General features: G+C 43.2%; 2 protein-coding genes across 4 annotated transcripts in view; both read right to left on the bottom strand.

The window, feature by feature from the left end:
* Nucleotides 1-9,415, bottom strand: part of kif21a (kinesin family member 21A) — a 47,445-nt gene extending 38,030 nt beyond the window's left edge. Inside the window, exon 1 of the mRNA XM_070972720.1 lies at nt 8,915-9,415. Coding sequence (XP_070828821.1) covers nt 8,915-8,958 — 44 coding nt within the window. The 5' untranslated portion in view covers nt 8,959-9,415. The remainder of the gene's footprint in view (nt 1-8,914) is intronic.
* A 2,429-nt stretch (nt 9,416-11,844) lies between these two features.
* On the bottom strand, nt 11,845-20,858 carry LOC139337992 (proton myo-inositol cotransporter-like). 3 transcript variants are annotated; one of them, XM_070972862.1, is made up of 11 exons: nt 20,775-20,858; nt 18,513-18,985; nt 18,255-18,414; nt 17,099-17,307; nt 16,889-16,994; nt 16,400-16,563; nt 16,103-16,217; nt 15,423-15,548; nt 15,116-15,234; nt 14,641-14,793; nt 11,845-14,266 (listed from the first exon to the last, which is right to left on the bottom strand). In XM_070972862.1, exons 2-11 carry the CDS (start codon nt 18,958-18,960, stop codon nt 14,043-14,045), a joined length of 1,824 nt encoding a protein of 607 aa, XP_070828963.1. In that variant the 5' UTR covers nt 18,961-18,985; nt 20,775-20,858; the 3' UTR covers nt 11,845-14,042. The 3 variants fall into 3 exon arrangements, with proteins under 3 accessions (XP_070828963.1, XP_070828964.1, XP_070828962.1); XM_070972863.1 differs by lacking the exon at nt 20,775-20,858 and adding an exon at nt 19,187-19,465; XM_070972861.1 differs by lacking the exon at nt 20,775-20,858 and having other exon boundaries at nt 18,513-19,468.

Genomic DNA, 20,858 nt, shown 5'->3' with positions numbered 1-20,858 from the left:
ACAAACAAGGCTGTGGCAAGTCCCCCCGGCACGCTGATAATGGCTTTACTGCTTCCTGTGGGTCAAGGGTCAGGGAGCAGACCACCCCATCATTATCAGGGGCGGGGAGGGGAAGGCTAGGTGACATGGGGTGTCAGCGAGGGATCATCTGTAGCTGTCGACATGGAGAGGAAAAACTGCCAGGCGGGCTGGGGTCAGTGTTGGAGGGAACGTGGACCCTTTTTTCAACAAGGGGCTGTGAGAGGGTGAAAAACATCTTTTGGTGGCCACTCACATCTAATTCTCTATTTCAATACTGCCAGCTTGTGGCATGCTGTCATTGGTACCGGTTGCTCTGTTAAATTAGCCTGCAGCTTAGATAGCTAGCTAAGAAATTACAGCAAAAAGCAGCAGTTTGCTCACTATGCCGACTCTTCTCAAGATACTTGAAGCCGAAGAAGAAGTAAGACCAGGACTGAGGTGACATGAGGTACTTTAAAATGTTAAGCCACGACCACAATTTAAGGGTTTAGCTTCACGAAACTAAATTCTCATGTTCTAGAATTTATCTAAATTAATACTGTCCAGGATTTATATGAAAAGTCACATTTACACCTGCCACAATAAATCAGACTAAAGCGTAAAAAATGGGCCAGAGTTTGATCTAAACAATGGCACAGAACAAAAGGCAGATAAGACTTTTTACTTTTAAACATCACATGACTGAAAACTGACTGAGCAGCAACGTTTTTAAAGCCTCCTTCTTTTTCGAGCATGGCTGACACACTTGATTTGTGGACACACAAGTGTGCTATGAATGATGCCTCCTTTTCAGGAGTGGAAACGCTGGCCAAAACACACACACATTAAACCCTATATGAGACGCGTTTAATTACATTTGGATCATCTAGCACAACAAATAAACTCTTACTGTATGCGCTTATCTTGCATCGCTGATATAGGGCTGGTGGTATGGTGTTAAGCATCTCATAACAGCAGCACAGCCTTAAAACAACAGCTAGCAATCGTTGGCAACTATACCAGTCAGCATTCATGCACAAGCAATTACCAGTGATTCATACTTTCTGATTAGAGGCGATGTTGATGCTGCAGAAGAATTAAATATCCGTGCATGAGTATTATGATGAGGCCCATTTCCTCTGGCTGTTTGACTTGGAGCAAAGATATTTAACTGCACATTTAACCTGACAAACATGCCACAAAGGTCCAGACCAGATGTGAACCACAGATGTTGATGGTCCACGGTCTGGCCCTTTACCTTGTCCATTACTTTTTTGTACACTGCATCAGCATTTGAAAGCCTAACATACCAGCAGCTGCACAGATGGGTCACTCACCCGCTCCTGAAAGCACTTCATGTTATTAATGTGAGCTTCTATGCTGAGTTTTAGTGTCACAAATGTTATTATTATTATTATATTATTATGTTATTAAAGAAGCCGTTTTCCAGAGCAATTTTTTTTTTTTTTTTACAAAGCTTGGTCTATACTACTATGCAATACTATCAACAGGTACAGCATCATGTTCAGTCCAAAGCTTATTAATAGTCACCACACCACTTAGCCAGGTGAAATTTGATATCATCCAATTTAATAAAATGAACAATAGTTTGATGTATCTGGATGCATGTTTGGAATTTCCTCAGAGATTCCACTTCACCGCCCGTATCGCAGTCAGGGCTGGACTGCAGTGTCATTCAACCATGTGGTGTTGACACAGGAGTCCCATCTCTGTGTCAACCACAGGCCAGCAACACAAAGGCTAGCACGACAATGTGGAGCGAGCGTGTGTTTTCATGTGTGTGCGCGGGCGGGTGAGGGACACATCAGCCAGCCACCATGTGCAGCTTTCAAGGCAGCCAGATAGCAGATAATAGGTTAGGCAAACAGTCGAGGTCGAGTGGAAGTTGGTGCGACTCCACAGTTAACCATTTCCCTCTCTCTCTGATATTTGCTTTTATTTTTTGCCATTATGTGCAAGGGGGGGGGGGGGTGATAAACACAGAAACATTTAACAAAGACGCCACCCATGTTGAGTGTGCACACCTGCAGCAAAATGAAAATTACTAACACCTCATGAATATGCAGATTGAGACAGCTGCTACATGACGCCAGCAGGTGGTGATGGTTCATTTGCATACGCTGCCTTCAGCACAGTTTAATCCATGCCTGCATTTCAGGTGCAAGGCTGTCTGACGCTGGGAGGTGTCTGACAGCCTCACAGTCCATAAAGTGTGAAGGAGCTGTTGTATTGTTTAAGTCCACACATTGTCAGAACAGTCAAACCCGAAGATACACCGTTTGCTCTCATACTAGACAACGAACCCACTGTAAATCGTCACATTTGAGCAGCTGGAACTGGAAAATATGTGACCATTTTGCTTAGATAAACAGGCAATTTGAAGACTGAGAAATTGAAATGGACATTTTTCCTATTCATTTTACATATATTTGACCGATTACCAAAGGAAATAATCATTACTGCCCAAAAAGGTTTCACTTTTTAAGGCAGTTTAGAGATGCCTCATCCGAATTAGGCCAGTGATGCAAGATACCTCAGATACCACATTTAATGGACAGATGGACAAAGCTTGATTCATGAAGACCAGCTCCCTTAACAGAGAAAATACATCCCTCCCTATTAACAGCAGAGACAGCCTCTTGACATAAATAACAAGGTGGCAGCTCACTAAGCAAACAGAGCTATCTGTGACCGTCTGAGGCCTATTTGTGATGTTCTGCTGGCAGTTTGATGATGGAAGTTCAGTTACATCGACGTCCTATTTGTGGCACCAGTCCTACATTTAGACCTCGTCCATTTTAGCCGAGCCCTTAACTGGACAGATCTGTGCAGGGAGGGAAAAAGCTGACAACACAAACTCGAGTGAAAACTGAAGCAAGGAGGAAGAAAATAGTGCAGCGGGGGAAAATCAAAGGGAACAACATATTTGCATGGGTGTGGCATACATGTAAGCTACTCTATAATTACATCCAATCTATTTTGCATGACCAGTTTGTTTCCTAACTGATACATGGGGGGGGGGAGAAACAGGAGGAGAAGGAGGAAATCTCTTCCGTTGTCATAAACCTGTTCGCATGCGGTGTGCTGAAGGCCCTATGCAGCGGTGCAGATGCGTCTGGCAGAAATGTGCTGACTCCTTGAGGTTGTGATATAGATAACTGAGGTCTTCCAGCAATGCTGTAGCCAGTCGTGAGTCTATTTTGGGGTAAGTTGAGTATAAGTGTAGGCTATGCTTAGGATCGCCTCGGAATAAGAGAGCCTTTGGTCTAGAAAGAGGGTCACGGTGGCTCAACACTGGAAATGAATCTGGGTTTCACTCAAATGACCGTGTTAGAGGGCAGCCTGACACCATGACGAAGTCAGTAACCAAAGATAATCGAATATGTGACGATTGCTGCTGCAGGAATCCCCGACTGCACAGGGAAGTCCAAAGGGCCCAGCTTTGTTTAGGATGTTTGTCCCTCTGCAACTGATTTTATTTGGATTAATCAAAGATGACGCATAAAATATTGCTTGTTTTGTCCAACCAACAGTCTAAAGGTGGTACATTTGCAGAGACAGAAAAAAAAGAGGCAAAGAAAAGGGCAAATCTTCATATTGGGAATCTTTATTTGATACCTTTTGATTGGTCAATCAACTAACTCTTCAAGCTTTAACCACTACAGCAACTACATCAAGACTGTTGATAATCAGTGATTTAAGTCATTTCTTCACCGTTAGCAGCTTCTCCAATGAGAGTAGCTTTTTTCTGTTTTGCATCATTTTAATTGAGTATCTTTGGGTTTTGGACTACTGTTTGGGCAAAACATGCTAACCAAAGACGTCACCTCAAACTTGTAAAAGGTCTAATTTTTGACATTTTATAAACTATAAGCTTAGTTAACTGTTGCACTTATGACAGTGATTACAGGTACAGAGAGCATAAGCGTCTATTAACTCAAATGGCAACACTATAAAGTAACATTGTCTGGCAGCCTGAGTGTTCTCCTTCATGTACCATAAAATACAAAGTCATGTAAGGTCAGTTTATCTTACACTGTAATGAGCTGAGTCTATTCAAAACTGGCCTATGCTGAGCTCCTCTCTCCACACTGCTCCTTGAACTAGTGTTGCAGGAAAAGTGGGTGTTATTCATAGCTTCCGTCTGGATAGCTTGGCTAGCACTTCAACACTTTGGCTAACACTTAAAAAGACAAGTGGCATGTGCGGAGAAGTAATACAGCGCAATGCAAGCTCCCCTAAGGCCATTTCTGGAATAAAAGAATGTGGATCGTAGCATGAGGATGCAGTGCTGGATGGAAACAACTCAGGTCAAGGCCAAAGCAACAAAGACCGAAGCAGACTCTCCAGAGGCAGTGCAGAAGAAAATCCACCATTATTGACAACACAGTCGGGCTTGACCCGAAGCTGAATTTTCCAAGTTGAAGCTATCATTTTACAGTTTGGATGTTCAGGGATGAACAGTTCCTGCTGTCTGTCATACATTTTAATCTAAGATGTAGTTATTGAACAAAGGAAAATGTCTTGAAAATCTGCATCATTCCGTCCACAAGCAGGAATCTTTTTTTAACCATCTGCAGTTTAGAGCTGATACACATGCATTATTTTTCCCAGTTAATAATTTAATTGGTCTATAAAATGGTACAATTTCCCAAGCCCAAGGCAGTGTTTTCAAATAGCCTGCTTTGTCTCATCAGTGGTGCAAAACCCAGAGATTTTCTTTTACTTTCGACAAAGAAAAGCAGCAAATCCTCACATTTCCATGCAAAGCAAACACAGCATGGGGTGATACATCCTAATAACACACATTCAACTGCAAATCTGTGGGAAAACCCCCGAGTTATATGCAGCGATACAGGGATCCATGTTTGTTCAGACTGAGTAACTGTGACTAAATGAAACTGTATGTACTGTGTTTCATATGAACTGGCAGAGCATGCATCCTCCCTCATACAGTCAGCAGGTGTTAAACACAAGTTTTTAGCTTAAAGAAGCTCCCGGTGTGAGAGTGTCAAACTGCAGCAAGACAGACACACACACACAGATTCACAGGATAGTGGGTCAGCGGCTAACTCCTGACAGACGGGCTTGGCTCAGTGGATGTGAACAAAGCACTAGGTCTTTAGAGGCTTTAGACCTGACGGGGCTTTTGTGTTCGCATGGTGATGCCATGGGTAACCAACACACATCTGAACGTCACATATGAGCTCCCACTGGTCCTCTGCCAGTCCTCTGCTGGTCCTGCCCATGTTATGCTCATGGTTTAGCCTCAGGATATAGAACAAAAACCTGACAAATTATTCCTTATAGTTGCTTTGAAACACACAATTCCTGAATATTTGTGCATGAATCACACTCTTTCCCCGTGTTTTACCTTTCTTTTTTAATCATTCTGCACCTCACTTCTGGCCCCCAGCTTCTGTTTGCATTGTAAACCCCCACAGCTATTGTCAGCTGTTGTCTCTCGTCACCGGATTTAGGGCCTGGTTGGGTCATTAAGTAATAGTAGATACTTCAACCGTGCAGCTCATTTTAACAAGCTTTTTCTACCACAGTTAACCCCATCTCTGCAGTTGGCTCATGAGCTTCAACCTGGGGCTTAGACTTAGCCACTTATACCAGTTGCTGCATGCCTCCATGTCATTACATTAAAGTATGCCTGTAACTTAAGCTTTAAGAGGTTTAGGGGCCTATTTAATTTCATTATCGTCATTGTTATGCCCTTCAGCTGACCATCAAAATCAACAAGCCCTCACAGGAATGAAGAAAAAGAAAGAAAACTTTCAAGATGACACGCATCTTTTAATTTTGCTTCATGTTACTGAGCACTTAATGAGCTCAGGAAGAGCAGCTAAACTGCAGCATAAAAACTTGTTGCAGCAGATGAACACAGCCCAAGTCACTCCCTTTCACTTTGATAGCTGCTTTATGTTTATTCTATTGTAGCGGCAGGCAGGTCAAGCAAGTCCTCAATTCCCTCCTGAGCCCATCCCCTCAGTGTACACCGACCGTTTAAGAAAACTCTTGTGACATACTGCACTGTGCAAACAAGCCGCCTATGGTACAGTCTATATACTGTAGTCAGGGAGGTGTACTGTGCAACTCTTTCTCAACACTCGTCCTCCGTGTGCATGGCTAAACACATACTACAGACACAAATGCATGAGGAAGGCAAATGTTTTGAGCTCTGTGTTCCTTCGTGGATGTTTGAAAGAACAGGACGACCTCTGTTGAGATAAGCTAGGGTCTTACACTGATTAAACAACCTTGAGTGCACCTCTCAGTCTTTAAGCAACCCTGTTTGAGGTAGTACACAATCCGGGATTGAGCATTATGCCTTATTGCCTGTCTCTGAGATAAGCTTATGATTGCATTTACATTTCAGGCATTTTGTTGACATACACTCCCTCCTCCATGGTAGAGGAGTAAGCATACACAAATACATAGGAGACATATTGGAGCTAGATGGGTTTATTTGGATTTTAAGCAGCTGAGAGGCTGAACTATCACACCCAACTTGAACTGGTTGAGCACGTGCATGGAGAGACTTGTCAACAGTCCTGACAAACTATTTTGCCAGTTGGTAGCTGTTATAACATGCCACTGCCATGGCTGGGTGTCAGGGAGGAGAGAAAACGCAATGCTGGACTAATAACAACATCATGACATCCTGAATCCTAAATATTTTATCGAGAAAGATGAACTGTGCTTTTCTGGGTACATTTCAGAAAAAGAACTGGTTTTATGTATGACAGTGAAATGGAGCATGCTAAACCCAGGGCTGTAATTTCAGGTCCTGGAGCCAGAACTCAAAACATCCACCTCTTACCGGATGAAAGCTGTCCACAGTTTAACTGTAATTTGCATGCTCTTAGACAGACTCTTTTGGAAAGTGCAAGTCATTTTGAACACATACTTAGATCCAGTTTGGACAAGCATGTATTTTTGCTTAAGTGGCTATAATCTGTTTTGCAATTTACCCTCACAGCAAACATCCTGAATCAGAATTAGGGTGGAAAACCAGCTAATGTGCCCATTATGTCTCTCCACACACTCATTTTAGTTATGAAGTTTGAGACACTGCATCATGCAGATTTAATTCAGCTCTATGACCAATTTGTGGTCTTGTTGCATTGCACTGAGATATATTCTAAGATCTAGTCTAGTACAATAACACTGCAGCACACAGTAAGTCAGTATTTATTGTATTGTATAGCATCACACCAGTACAGGTGATACTTCTCTGGTCACTAACTGCTACCACCAGAGGGGTTTCCTCCATTAACTGTAACTCCAGAGGGACAAACACAAAGGCACAAACAGATCTCCTGCTAGTCTCTTAGCAGAGTGACCTAATGGCATTACAGGCTCCATTGGGGGGACGTGGGACTCTTAAATCCAACCTAATGACATTGTCTCTGTTGAAATTGGTGTCTCCATCTCTTTTACGGTGGCTTTCTTCCTGTATGACATAACAGCATCTCTAGAGAGAAGCCCTTGCTCTCGGATTTTTAAGGTCTGTCATGAAAACGTGATATTTTCCGCCTCTTCCTGCTAAAAAAAACAGCTGGAAAATGCCTCAGCATGACATCACATCAACTACGTTTAAAGGCAACATATCAGAGAATAAAACAAACCCAGAAAAAGCAGATCACATGTCAACTGCATCACCAAAAGGTGTTTTTGAACAGCATCACAATGTGACATGGAATCAGGAAGCTCTGGACAAAATGTGCTCCACACACACACACACATACATACATACATACACACACACACACACACACACACACACACACACACACACACACACAATGATGATGCATTTCTGTGAACAAGTGCACATGAGAGTGAGTATCAGGCACAGATGAGCACATGCAAGCAAGGACAAGATAGAAAACAGACGCAGGGGGAAGATGAATACAATAAAGGCTTCATCCATCACTTTGTAATGATCAAATGGTCTCTGGATGGCCTTGAATCAGAGGTACTGGTTTCCATTATGCCACTGTCACCGTGCCACCTCACCAGCTGGGTGGGAGCAGCCTACTTCTGCATAATGGCACATCAAGTGTGTGCACTTGGAGGTAAAGACGCCTCTTTTCTGTAAATGCAAACAGGTCTAAATGGACTATAACAGGCCGGAATCCCTGGAGACATGGCTGAGCTGTCCACTGAATGTCTGCAAACAAAGAGCCGACTTGACAGCGTTACAGGAGCAGCTCTGAACGGTCCACTGTCCTTCCACTGAAACCTGGCTGTCAGTGAAGCACTTCTTTCATCGATTAACTGTCTTTCTGCAGAAGGCTTTGAGGAGAGGCCAGGCTTTTGGAGACACACAGGCTGATTGTCTCTCTCCCAGCCTCCCTGTCCTCCTCTCTTTCTCTAACAGCCCTTACAATAGATGATATCATCCCTCCTCATGCATGGCAGTGTGTGCTGAGGACGGCCCGTGCGTGCGTCTGTGCAACGGGTGTGATGCTTTATGCTTTTGCTACGTCCACACACAGAAGAGATGTTGAGCATCACACTCCCGGAAACTGCTAATGCCAGCGGAGGTGAACCACAAACAAACCGAAAATCTGTCCTAAAAGCTTGAAACATCAAGAGTTTATGCCTGGAAGTGGGTCACCGTGCTCAAAATGAAACGAGGCTGATCATTTATAGATACGGTGTGTGTGTGTGTGTGTGTGTGTGTGTGTGTGTGTGTGTGTGTGTGTGTGTGTGTGTGTGTGTGTGTGTGTGTGTGCGTGTGTGCGTGCAGATGCTGCTGTGGACCCGCAGGTGTTTTGTAGGCCCGCGGCACTGACTGACAGGTGGCACCGGGCAATTAAGACAGCTAGCTACGCATTTATCCGTTGACAGGAGATTAAACAACATTTTAGTGACTTACCTCAGAGCCACGCGGACTGAGCTTTCATCCTGCCCCGTCGTCATGATTCCTTACGCAGAAGTCGACAGAAAAAAGAATGAAAGCTGGATTTATTTGTGTCGGCTGCTTGCCCTATCTTAAAAAATAAGCGAGAAAAAAGTGCGCACTCCCCGGCAGGCGAGCGGACCGAGCAGTGGAGGTGCTCACCTCGACCTCAGCGCCGCCATTTCAAAACACACACAGAAATTATCGTAACGGTGTTTGAACCGTGACATCGGCGAGGAGGTGAGCGGGGAGGCGAGGCGGTGTGTCCGCATGTCGCGTCTACGTGCGCAACATCTCTGCGCAGTTCGGCCCGGATGCTTCTGCTCCTGCTCGAGCCCTCGTGCAGACTGCCGCTGCCGCTGCTGCTGCTAGGTGAGCCATCGCCGCGCGCGCGCGCGCGCGTACACATATATAAACACACGCACACGTAAGAACACGTACACGCGCTGCCGTGCCTCTCAGCTGCGTTTGCGCACCGGGGAGGGAGCCGCAATGCGTCAGCAAGCCACGCCCTCTCCTGGGAAACGGCTGCGAGATGACGTCATATCAAGGTAGCCGTGCACGTTTTGTTGGAGTTAAAAGAATAATCACGCGATTTAGGTTATGAATTCATACAATTAAGTGTCCATGCGTTGTTACAAAGGAGACAAAAATGTCTCGAAAGATTATTTTTTTATTATACCTCCAGCCAACAAAAGCACATCAGGAAATGTGACTAAAATCTTCTTAATTAAAGTAAGTAAAATTACTAACTTCATGTTTTTAACTAAAAAGCATTTTCACCAACTAATCAAACATACTTTTGTGGTAATTATATACATTAAATGCAAAGTGTGATCAAAAATAAGAACTCATCCACTGTGCAAACAGTATGAGCATGCTTTTCTTTCTTGTTTCTGAAAGAGTAAACTACTCATTCCTTGTGGTACGTGTCTAGTCTAATCTACATTAAAAAAGCAAGTGTTTTGTCTGAGAAGTCCACGTGAAACATTAAAAGTGTTTAGAAATGCACACCTGCTGGTTAGTGCCATCTATGAAGGGATGTCCTGCATGAATGATGGTCGTTACTCACTTAGGTGAACTTTTAGTGCCACCTTGTGGCTAATGACCACAGTGTGCGGTCACTGGAGAGATTGAAAGAGATTTCAGTGGCCACACTACATCAAGACGTAGTTTCTTGGGTGCTGACATTTGATTACATGTAGGAGTTCAAGGATGCGTTCAAGATGAATGAGTCACTCTAAGACAAGTGGAGCCCGATAAGCAGGGATGAGTCCTGAGCAGGCCAAAACTAAACCACCAAATCAAGCCAGTGGTGTCCAGTAATGCCCAGTAATGCCGCATAAACAGATCCAATGTGTGTGTGTGTATGTGTGTGTGTGTGTGTGTGTGTGTGTGTGTGTGTGTGTGTGTGTGTATAATTTCGTTGTCAGCGCAAGTATCTGCTCTGATTACACAGAAATACCTTGATACAGCACAAACTGAGATCTCTGGGTAATGAGGTGGGACATTATCTTCTTTTTCATCTTCTTTTTCATTTCATTTTTAGTAATCATTTATTTCCTCAGCTTTCTCTCCAGACATACTATTTGCTAAATCATTATACAGTATATTCTGGATGTAGATGCTATATTTTCCCATTTATACATCCACAACATATTTATTTGAGTGTGCAATTATCTCTTCAAGTATGTTCTACATGAACTATGTGCATCATACATCATGGATGGAAGTCAAATGTTTACCGTTTGTGGTCAAGCCAATGGAGCAACACAAGCCTATTTACAGTCTGGCTTGTGTGTAAATGCCTGCAGCACTCCACCCAACTACTTCTTGTTGGGCAATAATACCAAGAACACAGGAGTCCCATAACAAGCCTATCAGGTTACCAGGGGAGCAAAGTTCTGCAAACTACAGGCTCAGTAATGACCAGACACGTGTCAGGGCGTATTAAAGAGAGGCCAAGCTAAAGACTGCATGCTGGCTGCTTCCTTTTTTTTTTTTCTCCAGAAATAAAGTTATAGAATAAATGTATATCCGAATTAGTTTAACTATTACAAGGTTTTTCTCCCATTCACTGTGACCCTGCTGCACTGTGTGATTCAGGGTCTCCGTGTGGTCAGAAATACCATCCCAGCTTGAGTCACTTATCGGCTTGTTACTATAACATGTTAAATGTGTGCAGATATACACTCCTTAAGTTTACACACAAATCATGCAGACTCTCCTCAGCTGAAGCTCTCTGTGAACAGGCAGGTTACACAGTGGTTTGACAACCTGGTTTGAACCTAAAAACATTTAAAGGGCTGATTCACCCAAATTATACATACACAAAAATTAACTCTGGTGATATTGAGTTCTCAAAACCAGTGCAAAATAAATCAGAAATTATCTGCATGGCAAAAACACTAAGGGTAGGAAGAACATTTGTTCATTTAGACGTAGAAATATAATCCACAAAATAGATTTTTGTAGTTCCAGTGTCTACAATGTCAAAATTCAATGTGTAGACACATTATTTGTTGGATAAAAAGAGTTTGAATGCCTCACCGTGGTCCAGTGATGGTAACTTTCCTCTACTTTCTAAGATTTCATAGACAAATCTGCAGAAGAGTACCTGCAAATGAACTGGTCATAAAATCAGCCCAAATGTTTTTTGTAATTTGGGTGAACTGTCCCTTTAAAAAGATCACCTCGCTAACACAGAGCTACTTTTTTGTTTCTCTGCTTTTTGTTCTTACATTAGTCTGAAATGTCCTTTTGAGCCAGCACACACACTAATATACATACATACATAATATACAGTATATATAAAATAAACTGTGCACAGATACAATACACATGTAAACATGGCATCAAACAAAGCTTTGAAGTTTTACATAAAAAATATCACACAGAACCAAACTGCTTCAATGTGTACGTTTATTTCCCACAGATCAGATTCATGGACAGAACATGAGACGTGGGGTCATATTTACAGCATGAGCTTTTCATGTACAAAACCTAAATGACACTCGAGCTGAAACTATTGATTTCACTGTTTTGATAACTGATTAATCATCTCAATTTTCAAGCCAAAATGGCAAATATTTGCTTGTTCTACACAATAATTTGCAGCATTTCTTTGGCCTTTATGATAGTGAATGAAGAGTTTGGGTTTGGACTGTTGGTTGGATAAAAGGGACAATTTGAAGACATCAAGCGATAAGATTTGTCACATTTTATTACAATTACAATTAGTCTTTTGGCAGATGCTTTTCTCCAAAGAGACATATGATTTCACACACCGATGGCGCAGCATCGGGGGCAGTTTTGGGGTTCAGTATCTTGGATACTTCGGAATGTGGACTGCCGAGGTCAGGGATCGAACCACCGACCTCCTGATTGGTGGACGACCGCTCTACCTCCTGAGCCACATTTTATAGACCAAACAATGAATGTACATATTGTGAAAATAACTGGTAGATTAATGAACACACCTCCACCACAGCTGGAATAAATGGATTTCTGGCCTATCCACATCCTTCTCAATAAACATTGTTTTTATCCACCTGAGACTAAATTAAGTCAATTGTACAAATGTCACTATTTAGTGTATCTGTGCATTTTTCCTTTTTAAATTTCTTGTGCAGGCTTGTAACCACTGAGACATGAACTGAGTGATTTCACTGCTATAATATTGCTCATGAGTTTTCATGACAAATCAGATATCACATGAAGGATTACAGATATGTAGCTGTAAAAATGTGCAGTTATAAACACTACAAGATATGTTGTTCCCGTTAACATGAAGGTTTTTGTGTAATTTCCAAATGTTTCACTCATCAGACAACTGTTCAGTTGTGACACTCCCCAGTGTTCGTCGGACTTCGTCATTCCTCGAAACAAAATGAAGTGTGTTCTTCAAGAAAACTTTTAAGATGAACATTTATCATTTATTTCTGACTTGTACTCTCATAAAAATGTGAAAACAGGACGTTTTGTGCAAAGGTTCTCTGAATAAAGTTGCTCAGGTCTACTTGTTATCGGAGCTGCAAAAACAATGACATGAAATTCAACATTAAAAGTTGATATTTTGCACTGTTAGCTATCAGCACACTGGGCACCTGGACGCTGTACTTACAGTGATATAGGCTATGGCACTGTCTGATCCCATCGCTCCGTAGTGTGCAGGGCTGACCTCCAAACCTTGCTAGAAAATGGAAGATTTGAGCAATCTGACATATAAAAACCTTCTTCTTCTTTTCTTTTTAATAAGACACCTTTCTGTTTCTTAAAGTGCAATCTCTCCCTCTGTGCAGATAATAGCAGCAATCCACCATCAACTCTTTTGTATTGCACCAACACAGATTAAGATCAAACCACATCAGTCATTTTTACAGGAATGTGTTTTAAAGAGTTCTACTGAATGAACAGATAATTAAATGTTTCAATAAGCCAAATAAATCAGAGAGGATGTTTGAAATGGTCTCTGCTCCACCTTGTGGATCTGAAATCTTCTTTAAGGCGAACATACAAACACATTCTGGCTGGTATATCAAAAGTCTGAGCGTTCTACAAAAAGGAAAAAAAACAAAAAACAGATTGACTGAAATCATGCGAATCATCCTTCACACCATGTGTTTGTGAGATTGTCTTGACTTGACAGAAAGGCAGAGGAAACGCTGAGTCAGCAGCCAGGTCACTAGTCAAAGACTAGTGTCCTTAAAACACAATCAGTCTGTCAAACAAGGACTTTCCTTGAAAGAATACAGAACGTGTTTGGATGTACTAAAACTTTCCTGGGATTGAAGTGATCCCAGCAACATAGTTCTTATGAGTGCTGCTCATCCGAATCCCGCCAAGTCTCGCTTCTGCGTTCCCCCTTATGGTGACTGAAGGAATGATAGGAAACAAGAAGAACGCACAAAATAAAAAAGAAAGAAAAGCAGACCAACTCCCGGCTGAGACGTGAAAAACAGATAATCGATGAAAGAGTCTCCTGAATGAGGGGGAAGTGCCAGTTAGTTTCAATCAATATGTTTGATGGCACCCACCAGAGGGCAACACTTTTCCCCACATCAGCAAACCAAAGGACAGAGATGAGAGAGAAAGTCTTCCTGCACTACTCATCTGAAGCATCGCTGTCAGAGAGGAGGTAGTTGCTGCCTTTTACCCGAATGTACTGGACATGGCGACTGCCACTGGGTGAGGAGGCTCCACAGGAGCAGAGCGGACCGGCAAACAGGTTCTCAATGTCCTCCAGCTGCAGGCCCTGGGTCTCTGGGAGGCAGCCCTGGATGAAGAGGACACCCAGCACCACTAGGCCCGTGTACAAGAAGAAAGCCCCTGCAATAGAGAGATCACGTGCACTGTCAGGCATTATGTGCAACAAAAATAAAAATCCATCAGTAAAATGGGTGTATATATATTTCTCTTGTACATATATTTGCAGGATGTCATTGTACTGTCACGTATAACTCAACTTATAATGAAATTCAAGGTGACATTATCATTTTCCAAACAGCAGACGATGTGCTCCTGTGCATGAAACTGAAAACGCAGACTGGACTTTTTGCATTTCACCTTCTATCATGTGACACGTTGATGAAAGAGAAACGTCAGCATCCTCTCAGGCTTGTTTCGTGAACTGTGATCTGGCCGCTCACGTCACATGTGAAAGCAGTCCATGATGTATTTACCGTCATCCGACCGCCTCTTACCGTAATAGGTCAGAAACTCAGCCACGTGAAGGAAGGTCAGAGACACCAGGACGTTGAAGATCCAGTTGACCCCGGCTGAACAGGCGTTGCCGGTGCTGCGGGCCCACAGAGGGTAGATCTCTGAGTTCACTGTCCAAGGCATGGAGCCCATCCCTAAACACAGAGGCAATATTCACAAGGGTAATATGTACTGTACCATCTCTTAGGATCAGGTATGAGGCAGTGCATGGGGTATTTGCTATTCTTCATATTCTTTTGTTAATTGTTGGTTAAGGCTTCTGTCAGCAGGAGGATTTTTTGCCATGTTTAGGATGAAATATAAACGAGCATCCCCTTTATCTGGCAGCTGTTTCCTGTGTGTGGTACCCTTGTATATATATATAAATATGACTGGTTGTAGGAGAAAAATAACTCTTTGATTTCTAGAACGACTGTTAGATGTGAGATGTTTGAAAGACACTGAGAAAGTCCAGACCTGGAGCAAAGAATGCAAGGTAGAAGATGAGGCCCATCAGGACGATCCAGGAGTACGACGTTGGACAGTAGTTGTAGGCCCAGATCGGGCTGTCAGTGGCCTCGGTCTGGTTGTAACACCTGGATGAAAGAAACATTCAAGAAATCAAAACCGACATTTACTTTACTTTTAAAGAGGCACACACACGATGATGACGATGTTGTAATGACGGCCACATGCATTGGCTGTTGGGAGTTTGTACTGTGACACTCATGCATTTATCTCAGCTATCACTCAACCCCTCAGTCACACACAATCCGTGTCTGACCTTCCCCAGGCGGCGTGATCTGTGGACACTTGATTGACCGGAACACAGGAGGCGTCATACACGCCGGTGCTGTTTTCAAGGTAACAAAATCCACACCCCGGATCCAGCATGCAGAATTCACAGGACCTGAAGGACGGAGCTGAACGTTAAACCTCTGGCATACGAACACATCCATGTCCACACAGGGCGGACACACCAAGGGACAGACAGGCATGCATACCAATCTGTCAGCAGTGACAACAACGAAGATAATGAAGCATGAAAACAATGTCCATGGACACAGTAAGTCTATTTGAAGCCTGTTGTGCAAGAAAGTAGCACAATGATGTTGAAGCTCTTGCAGACACTCTTAAGAGAGTTAAAAGTCACTTTTCCTCGAAAGCCATAATGAACATACATTTCTCCAAAGCAGTTTCCTTATTTCCTAGGATGCCTTTGAACAACTCTTTGAAGAGGTACACGGACTCTCTGCATTCAGCTGTGGGCTACATGCAGCAGGACAGTTTGTGGCTTTTATGACAAGTTTCTCCCTTTTTGATACAAAATGTTGAGGCTAGAAAGAATCTTAACATGAAGCCACATCTGGATGGAAACCTAGAAACTGATGTCTCAGAGAGAAAATGAATGGTTGGTGGTCAGGATTAAAATGACCGTGATGTAAATGAGGCGTGTTCTCTTACTCATACAGTCTGCAGCTTGAGTTCTGAGAGTCGACAGGGTGGAGGCCGATGGGCGGAGAATTCTGGGCAGATAGCAAGAACCCGACAGCTAACAAAGCCAAACTGAGACCAGTACCTGCATTAGAGGAAATAAACACGCTAAGTGAAGCCCTGAGAAAAAGACAAAAACATGCATAAATCATGAAAAAATAAATGCTGCAGAAGACTAGAACTAAATCAAGATACACCTAAACACAACAGCAACAGGACAGATTTATCATCTGTCTGTTTTTAAACATCACAATCCAAATTACAAACCGGACAGGCTGCCCAGGGTCAGCTTCCTGCGGCCCACTCTCTCCACAAGCCACACTCCAACAAAGGTGAACACAAAGTTGGTCGCAGAAGTGGCAGCAGCCAACCAGATGGCCTGTTTATCATCCCGCACCCCCGCCATCTGCAGAATGGTTGCACTGTAGTACCTAGATAAGGCCGAAGAGGATCACTGAAAAGCCACGTGAATTTACATTTTTGTTCTACTCAGACAGGACGGGACAGGACATCGCACTAGACGGGTCAGCAGATTTAATACTAGAGGCCGATGTTATCAGGCAGAAGGCAGAAAATTAAGTGGGAGGTATCAGCGTTTCGCGCGAGGTCGGAGGGTCGAGGGGAATGTCCGTCTGCTCTGTTGACTTTCTATGTCAGCAGTATGTTTTGTAGAGTCGTCCAAAAAACACAACTACCATTTTGAATTTTCTTTGTACTGTACTGTATGAGTGTATTGGAAACTCTGAGACAACCTACATGACGGTGTTGATCCCAGACAGCTGCTGAAACATCTGGAGGCTGCAGCCAACGATAAGAGCCCTGCGAGTCGGACCGTGGCGAAGGATCCGCAAAATGACAAGACCTCCAAGAGAACAAACGAGCAAAAATCAGCATTTCATACAAATAAATACTCAAACTTCAACTCAAGTCCGATCATTTTTATCTGTTTCCACAGAAATCTTTCACCTCCATTAGACTCTTTCTCCTCTTCCTCGATGCTGGTTCTGATGGTGTCATACTCCGCGTCAACGCTCTGGTCCCCTCTGATCCGTCTGAGAACCTGACGGGCGTCTTCGCTCCGGCCCTTTTGGAGAAGCCAGCGGGGGCTCTCCGGCAGGAAGAAGAAGCCAATGAACTGCAGCACTGCCGGGACAATGGACAAACCCAGCATGTACCTGAAACACAGAGAGAACAGGGAGGAGTGGAGGGAGAAGAAATGCTTAATGCCTAGAGTCAGGTTGGGGTCTGAAGAATCTCAGGGGTCTTGGAGGAGATCGATTTCAAGCTACATCACCAGAGTACAAATAATGAATAGGTGAAATATCCAAAGGGCTGAACAGGTGCAGCAAAGACACATCAGTGAGGATGTTCACAGCTGATCCACAGGATTGAAATCTGAGTCAATATTTTAGGACCCAATCCTTACATTTGGCTTTGTTTAGGATCATTATTGCATTTTTAAAGCCCAATCTGATCCTCTGTTTGCTTCAGCTGTCAGAACGCTAAACCCAAATGGTGTTCAGATTGCATGAAAGGAAAGCCAACCAATACCGAGGTTTTTCTGAAGGTGATATCAGAGTTTAAAACTCTGATAATGATACATCACTATTCATTTTTGGGGGGAATTTTAAAGAAGTTGCTATCAAGATATCTCACGGTTGAAAAATCAACTTGACAGGAAGTGTTACGGTTTGTCTACACAGGAGGCCTTTCAGACGTGTATTTCAGTCATACGTGTGCAATCACGATCTTAGGTGTATTTTTCCACTTCAAGTCTCTTCTCTTCTGTTTTATATGTGTGACTTCAGTGAATGTGTGTTGGGATCTGAGTGCTGCCAAAACACAGGTGACCTACATTAAATCCTGTGCCTCAAAGCATGCTGGGTAGACACAGAGGACTGAGGCTGCTGCTGCTGCTCTGCTAACATGCTGCTTTCACTAGTCTACGTGGACATTGTGTCAGCAGGTAGGGCACCTTTGAACTGGTTGGACGACATCACCAACACAAAGCACTGACGGAGAGCTTTCACAGCTAAAGCTGCAGTTTGTTAAATAGTGAGTGAGTGACACACTCTGCTGGCGTCCCCAGAGAAAGCAAGAGAGTCCAAGTGCCAATGCACACCTCCAGCCGTCATGGCTCAGGTAGCTGAAAGCTCCGTCAATCACACTGGCAATGAACTGGCCACCGGTGATGAAGAGGGAGTTGATAGTGACCAGCTGTCCTCTCTGGTGAGGGGGAGAAACCTCTGCGATGTACACAGGAACTGTCATCGAGGCAAGGCCTGATGGGAAAAAGAAGAAAGGGTTTCATGTTGATGCGCACAGAAAAACTACACACTTCATTTATCCATTTTTTGGTCCAGCCCACACACCTACTCACCTATGCCCAAACCGACTGTGATTCTGCCCACACGGAGCACCACCTTGTCCGGGGCAAGAGCCAAGATGATGCCACCGATGCTGAAGATGAAACTGGCCACAAGGATGCAGATCCTGCGGCCCACCCACCCATTCAAGGAGCCTCCACCCAGGGCAGAGAGTGCTGCAGCCCCAACAGTACTGGAAACCAGCAGCTCCTGCCACAGGGTGCTCAGATTCATCTCCTTCTTCAGGAGCAGCATTGCCCCAGAGACCACCCCAGTGTCGTACCCGAAGAGGAATCCTCCCAGGGCGGAGAAGAACGCCAACACATAGACGAACCCCAGTGTGGAGGCATCTTGGTCCAGGAGGTCCCCACCAGCGGTTGAGACCCCTGATGGAGGCCCAATGAGACTCTGCTCTCCATCATCCACTGCTTTCTGTCTCCTGCTGCCCATAAGGTTGCTCATGTATTTCAAGCTGTACTCATCGTGGCTGTTGGACATATGGGAAACGAGGAGTTAGGCTCAGCTGGGGGTCTTCTCATTACTCCCTCACTCGCAAGCTGCAGCCATTTGCTTTTATTCCTCAAAACGTAACGTTAGCAGAGATGAGACAAACAAAAGAAGATAATAAAGCTGCATTCTTTTCAAAGCCAGTCGACCAAAAAATCTCTGAATTCACTGAAATTCCGACCTTTGAGTCTTTTGCGGTGCAGCTCGACAGGAGAAACGAGGAAGAAGCCAACATGTCGAGACGTAACTTACAACTACTTGCTAATTTAGCTGACGATAACGTTTCGTGAGAAGCGCCTGTGGTTGACTGTGTTAAGGCTCTGTTAGCACAGCAGTTTGCAGCGCCATATCATGTTCAAAAATAAGCCTGAACGGTGCAGTTTAATGGCTTCAAACAGACAGACGATTGTTTCTCAGTAACATAGTTACAACTCTGCTCTGTGGGCCGCCATGTTTAAGTGACGTCACGGTCACGGAGAGACTGCTGTACGAAAACAAAGTTCATAATTAGGTTAATAAATAAATAATTCATTTAATTATTCCTAATTCTTTTATTTGAGTTAAAAAAAAAAAAAAAAAACTTCCGTGAACATAAAGCTTATTAATTATTTATTTTGGGAATACACTGACAGACATGTCTCTTGCACGCAGCGCCAAACTCCATTCAAAAATTGTTAGTTTTATTACATTTTAGTGATCCCTTCTTTACTGGTTAAAGTTATACGTGTTTAAACAGAACTTCAGACCATTTACTGGTCTCCTTGTCAATTCAGCATGCCAATTTCACTGTTTATCCAGACAAATTTGGAGTGGTAAGGCAGATATGTAAATAGTAAAAGCTTGCGGCAACCTTTTCTCAGAACTCAGAGCCAAACTCTGTTTAATACTTTGCATTTTAATGAATCCTTATATACCGTTATATAACATATGTACAATAGGCTACATAGTGCAGTTGTATCCTGTAAACGCAGCCCAGACTGGAATCCAGCAGTTAATGGTCTTTTCCAAATATGCCAAATTGATTTATCGTATCATATCTGATGATCAGTTTACCCATACTGTATTTATACTGTTGTACACCTCACCTTCTCATCTATGCTATTGAATATACAGCTACTCTATAGTGTATACACTGCATTCAAATAATGCCTCCAGCTGTTTATTCTGTATATATCTCACTATTCTTATTACTTGTACTACACCTGTATGGCTTTCTTTTCATACTGTATATATCGTATCTTAATCATACCACACTGTTCATACTGTCCAGGTGTATGTGTTAGTGTATTTATATGTACCCTTTACTGTTTATTATATACAAATGCAATATACTCTGCACGTCTGGTTAAATGCTAAACTGCATCTTGTTGTCTCAGTATCTACGCTCCAAAGACAATACAGGTAAATCCAATCTAATAAGATTTGTTGACATTATCGTCCACAGTGGGTTGCCAGTTAGGGAGGATAGTGAGGATATCTTAAAAGCCGTTGGTGTTCCTTTAATGGAGCTATAAACTAAATTGTGGACTTTAAGAGTAGACAGACACCGCAATGTGTTAAATAAGCTCACACCTCTATTCAAATTCAGTCGTTAAATATCTGCCCACAAAATTTGCCCACAAGCATATTTGACGTGAGAATCAGACTCGTTTGTTCCTGAACAGCTTACAGATAACACACGGACTGCCACAGAAAATATCACAGCAGAGGAAATATTTACAGCACACAAAAACCTTGTTATTTGCGCGAAAAAAAGTCCAAACCATTACCTATGAAAGGCTGATTCTGGAGCACCACCGCAGCCGAAGTCCTCTCCAACAATCGGGAAGTTAGTGCGATGGCCCCGGATCACA

Source organism: Chaetodon trifascialis, chromosome 10 (assembly GCF_039877785.1).
Source record: "Chaetodon trifascialis isolate fChaTrf1 chromosome 10, fChaTrf1.hap1, whole genome shotgun sequence".
Classification (NCBI taxonomy): Eukaryota; Metazoa; Chordata; class Actinopteri; order Chaetodontiformes; family Chaetodontidae; genus Chaetodon; species Chaetodon trifascialis.
This window is presented reverse-complemented; position numbering and strand designations above follow the sequence as displayed.

Excerpts from the sequence above, each read along its gene's own strand:
- LOC139337992 (XM_070972861.1), bottom strand. The coding sequence starts at position 18,996 with ATGTCCAACAGCCACGATGAGTACAGCTTGAAATACATGAGCAACCTT. Across the intron at positions 16,564-16,888 it reads TCTGGGATCAACACCGTCAT|GTACTACAGTGCAACCATTC; the intron begins GTAGGTTGTCTC and ends GGCCTTATCTAG. Across the intron at positions 16,218-16,399 it reads GACCCTGGGCAGCCTGTCCG|GTACTGGTCTCAGTTTGGCT; the intron begins GTTTGTAATTTG and ends CCTCTAATGCAG.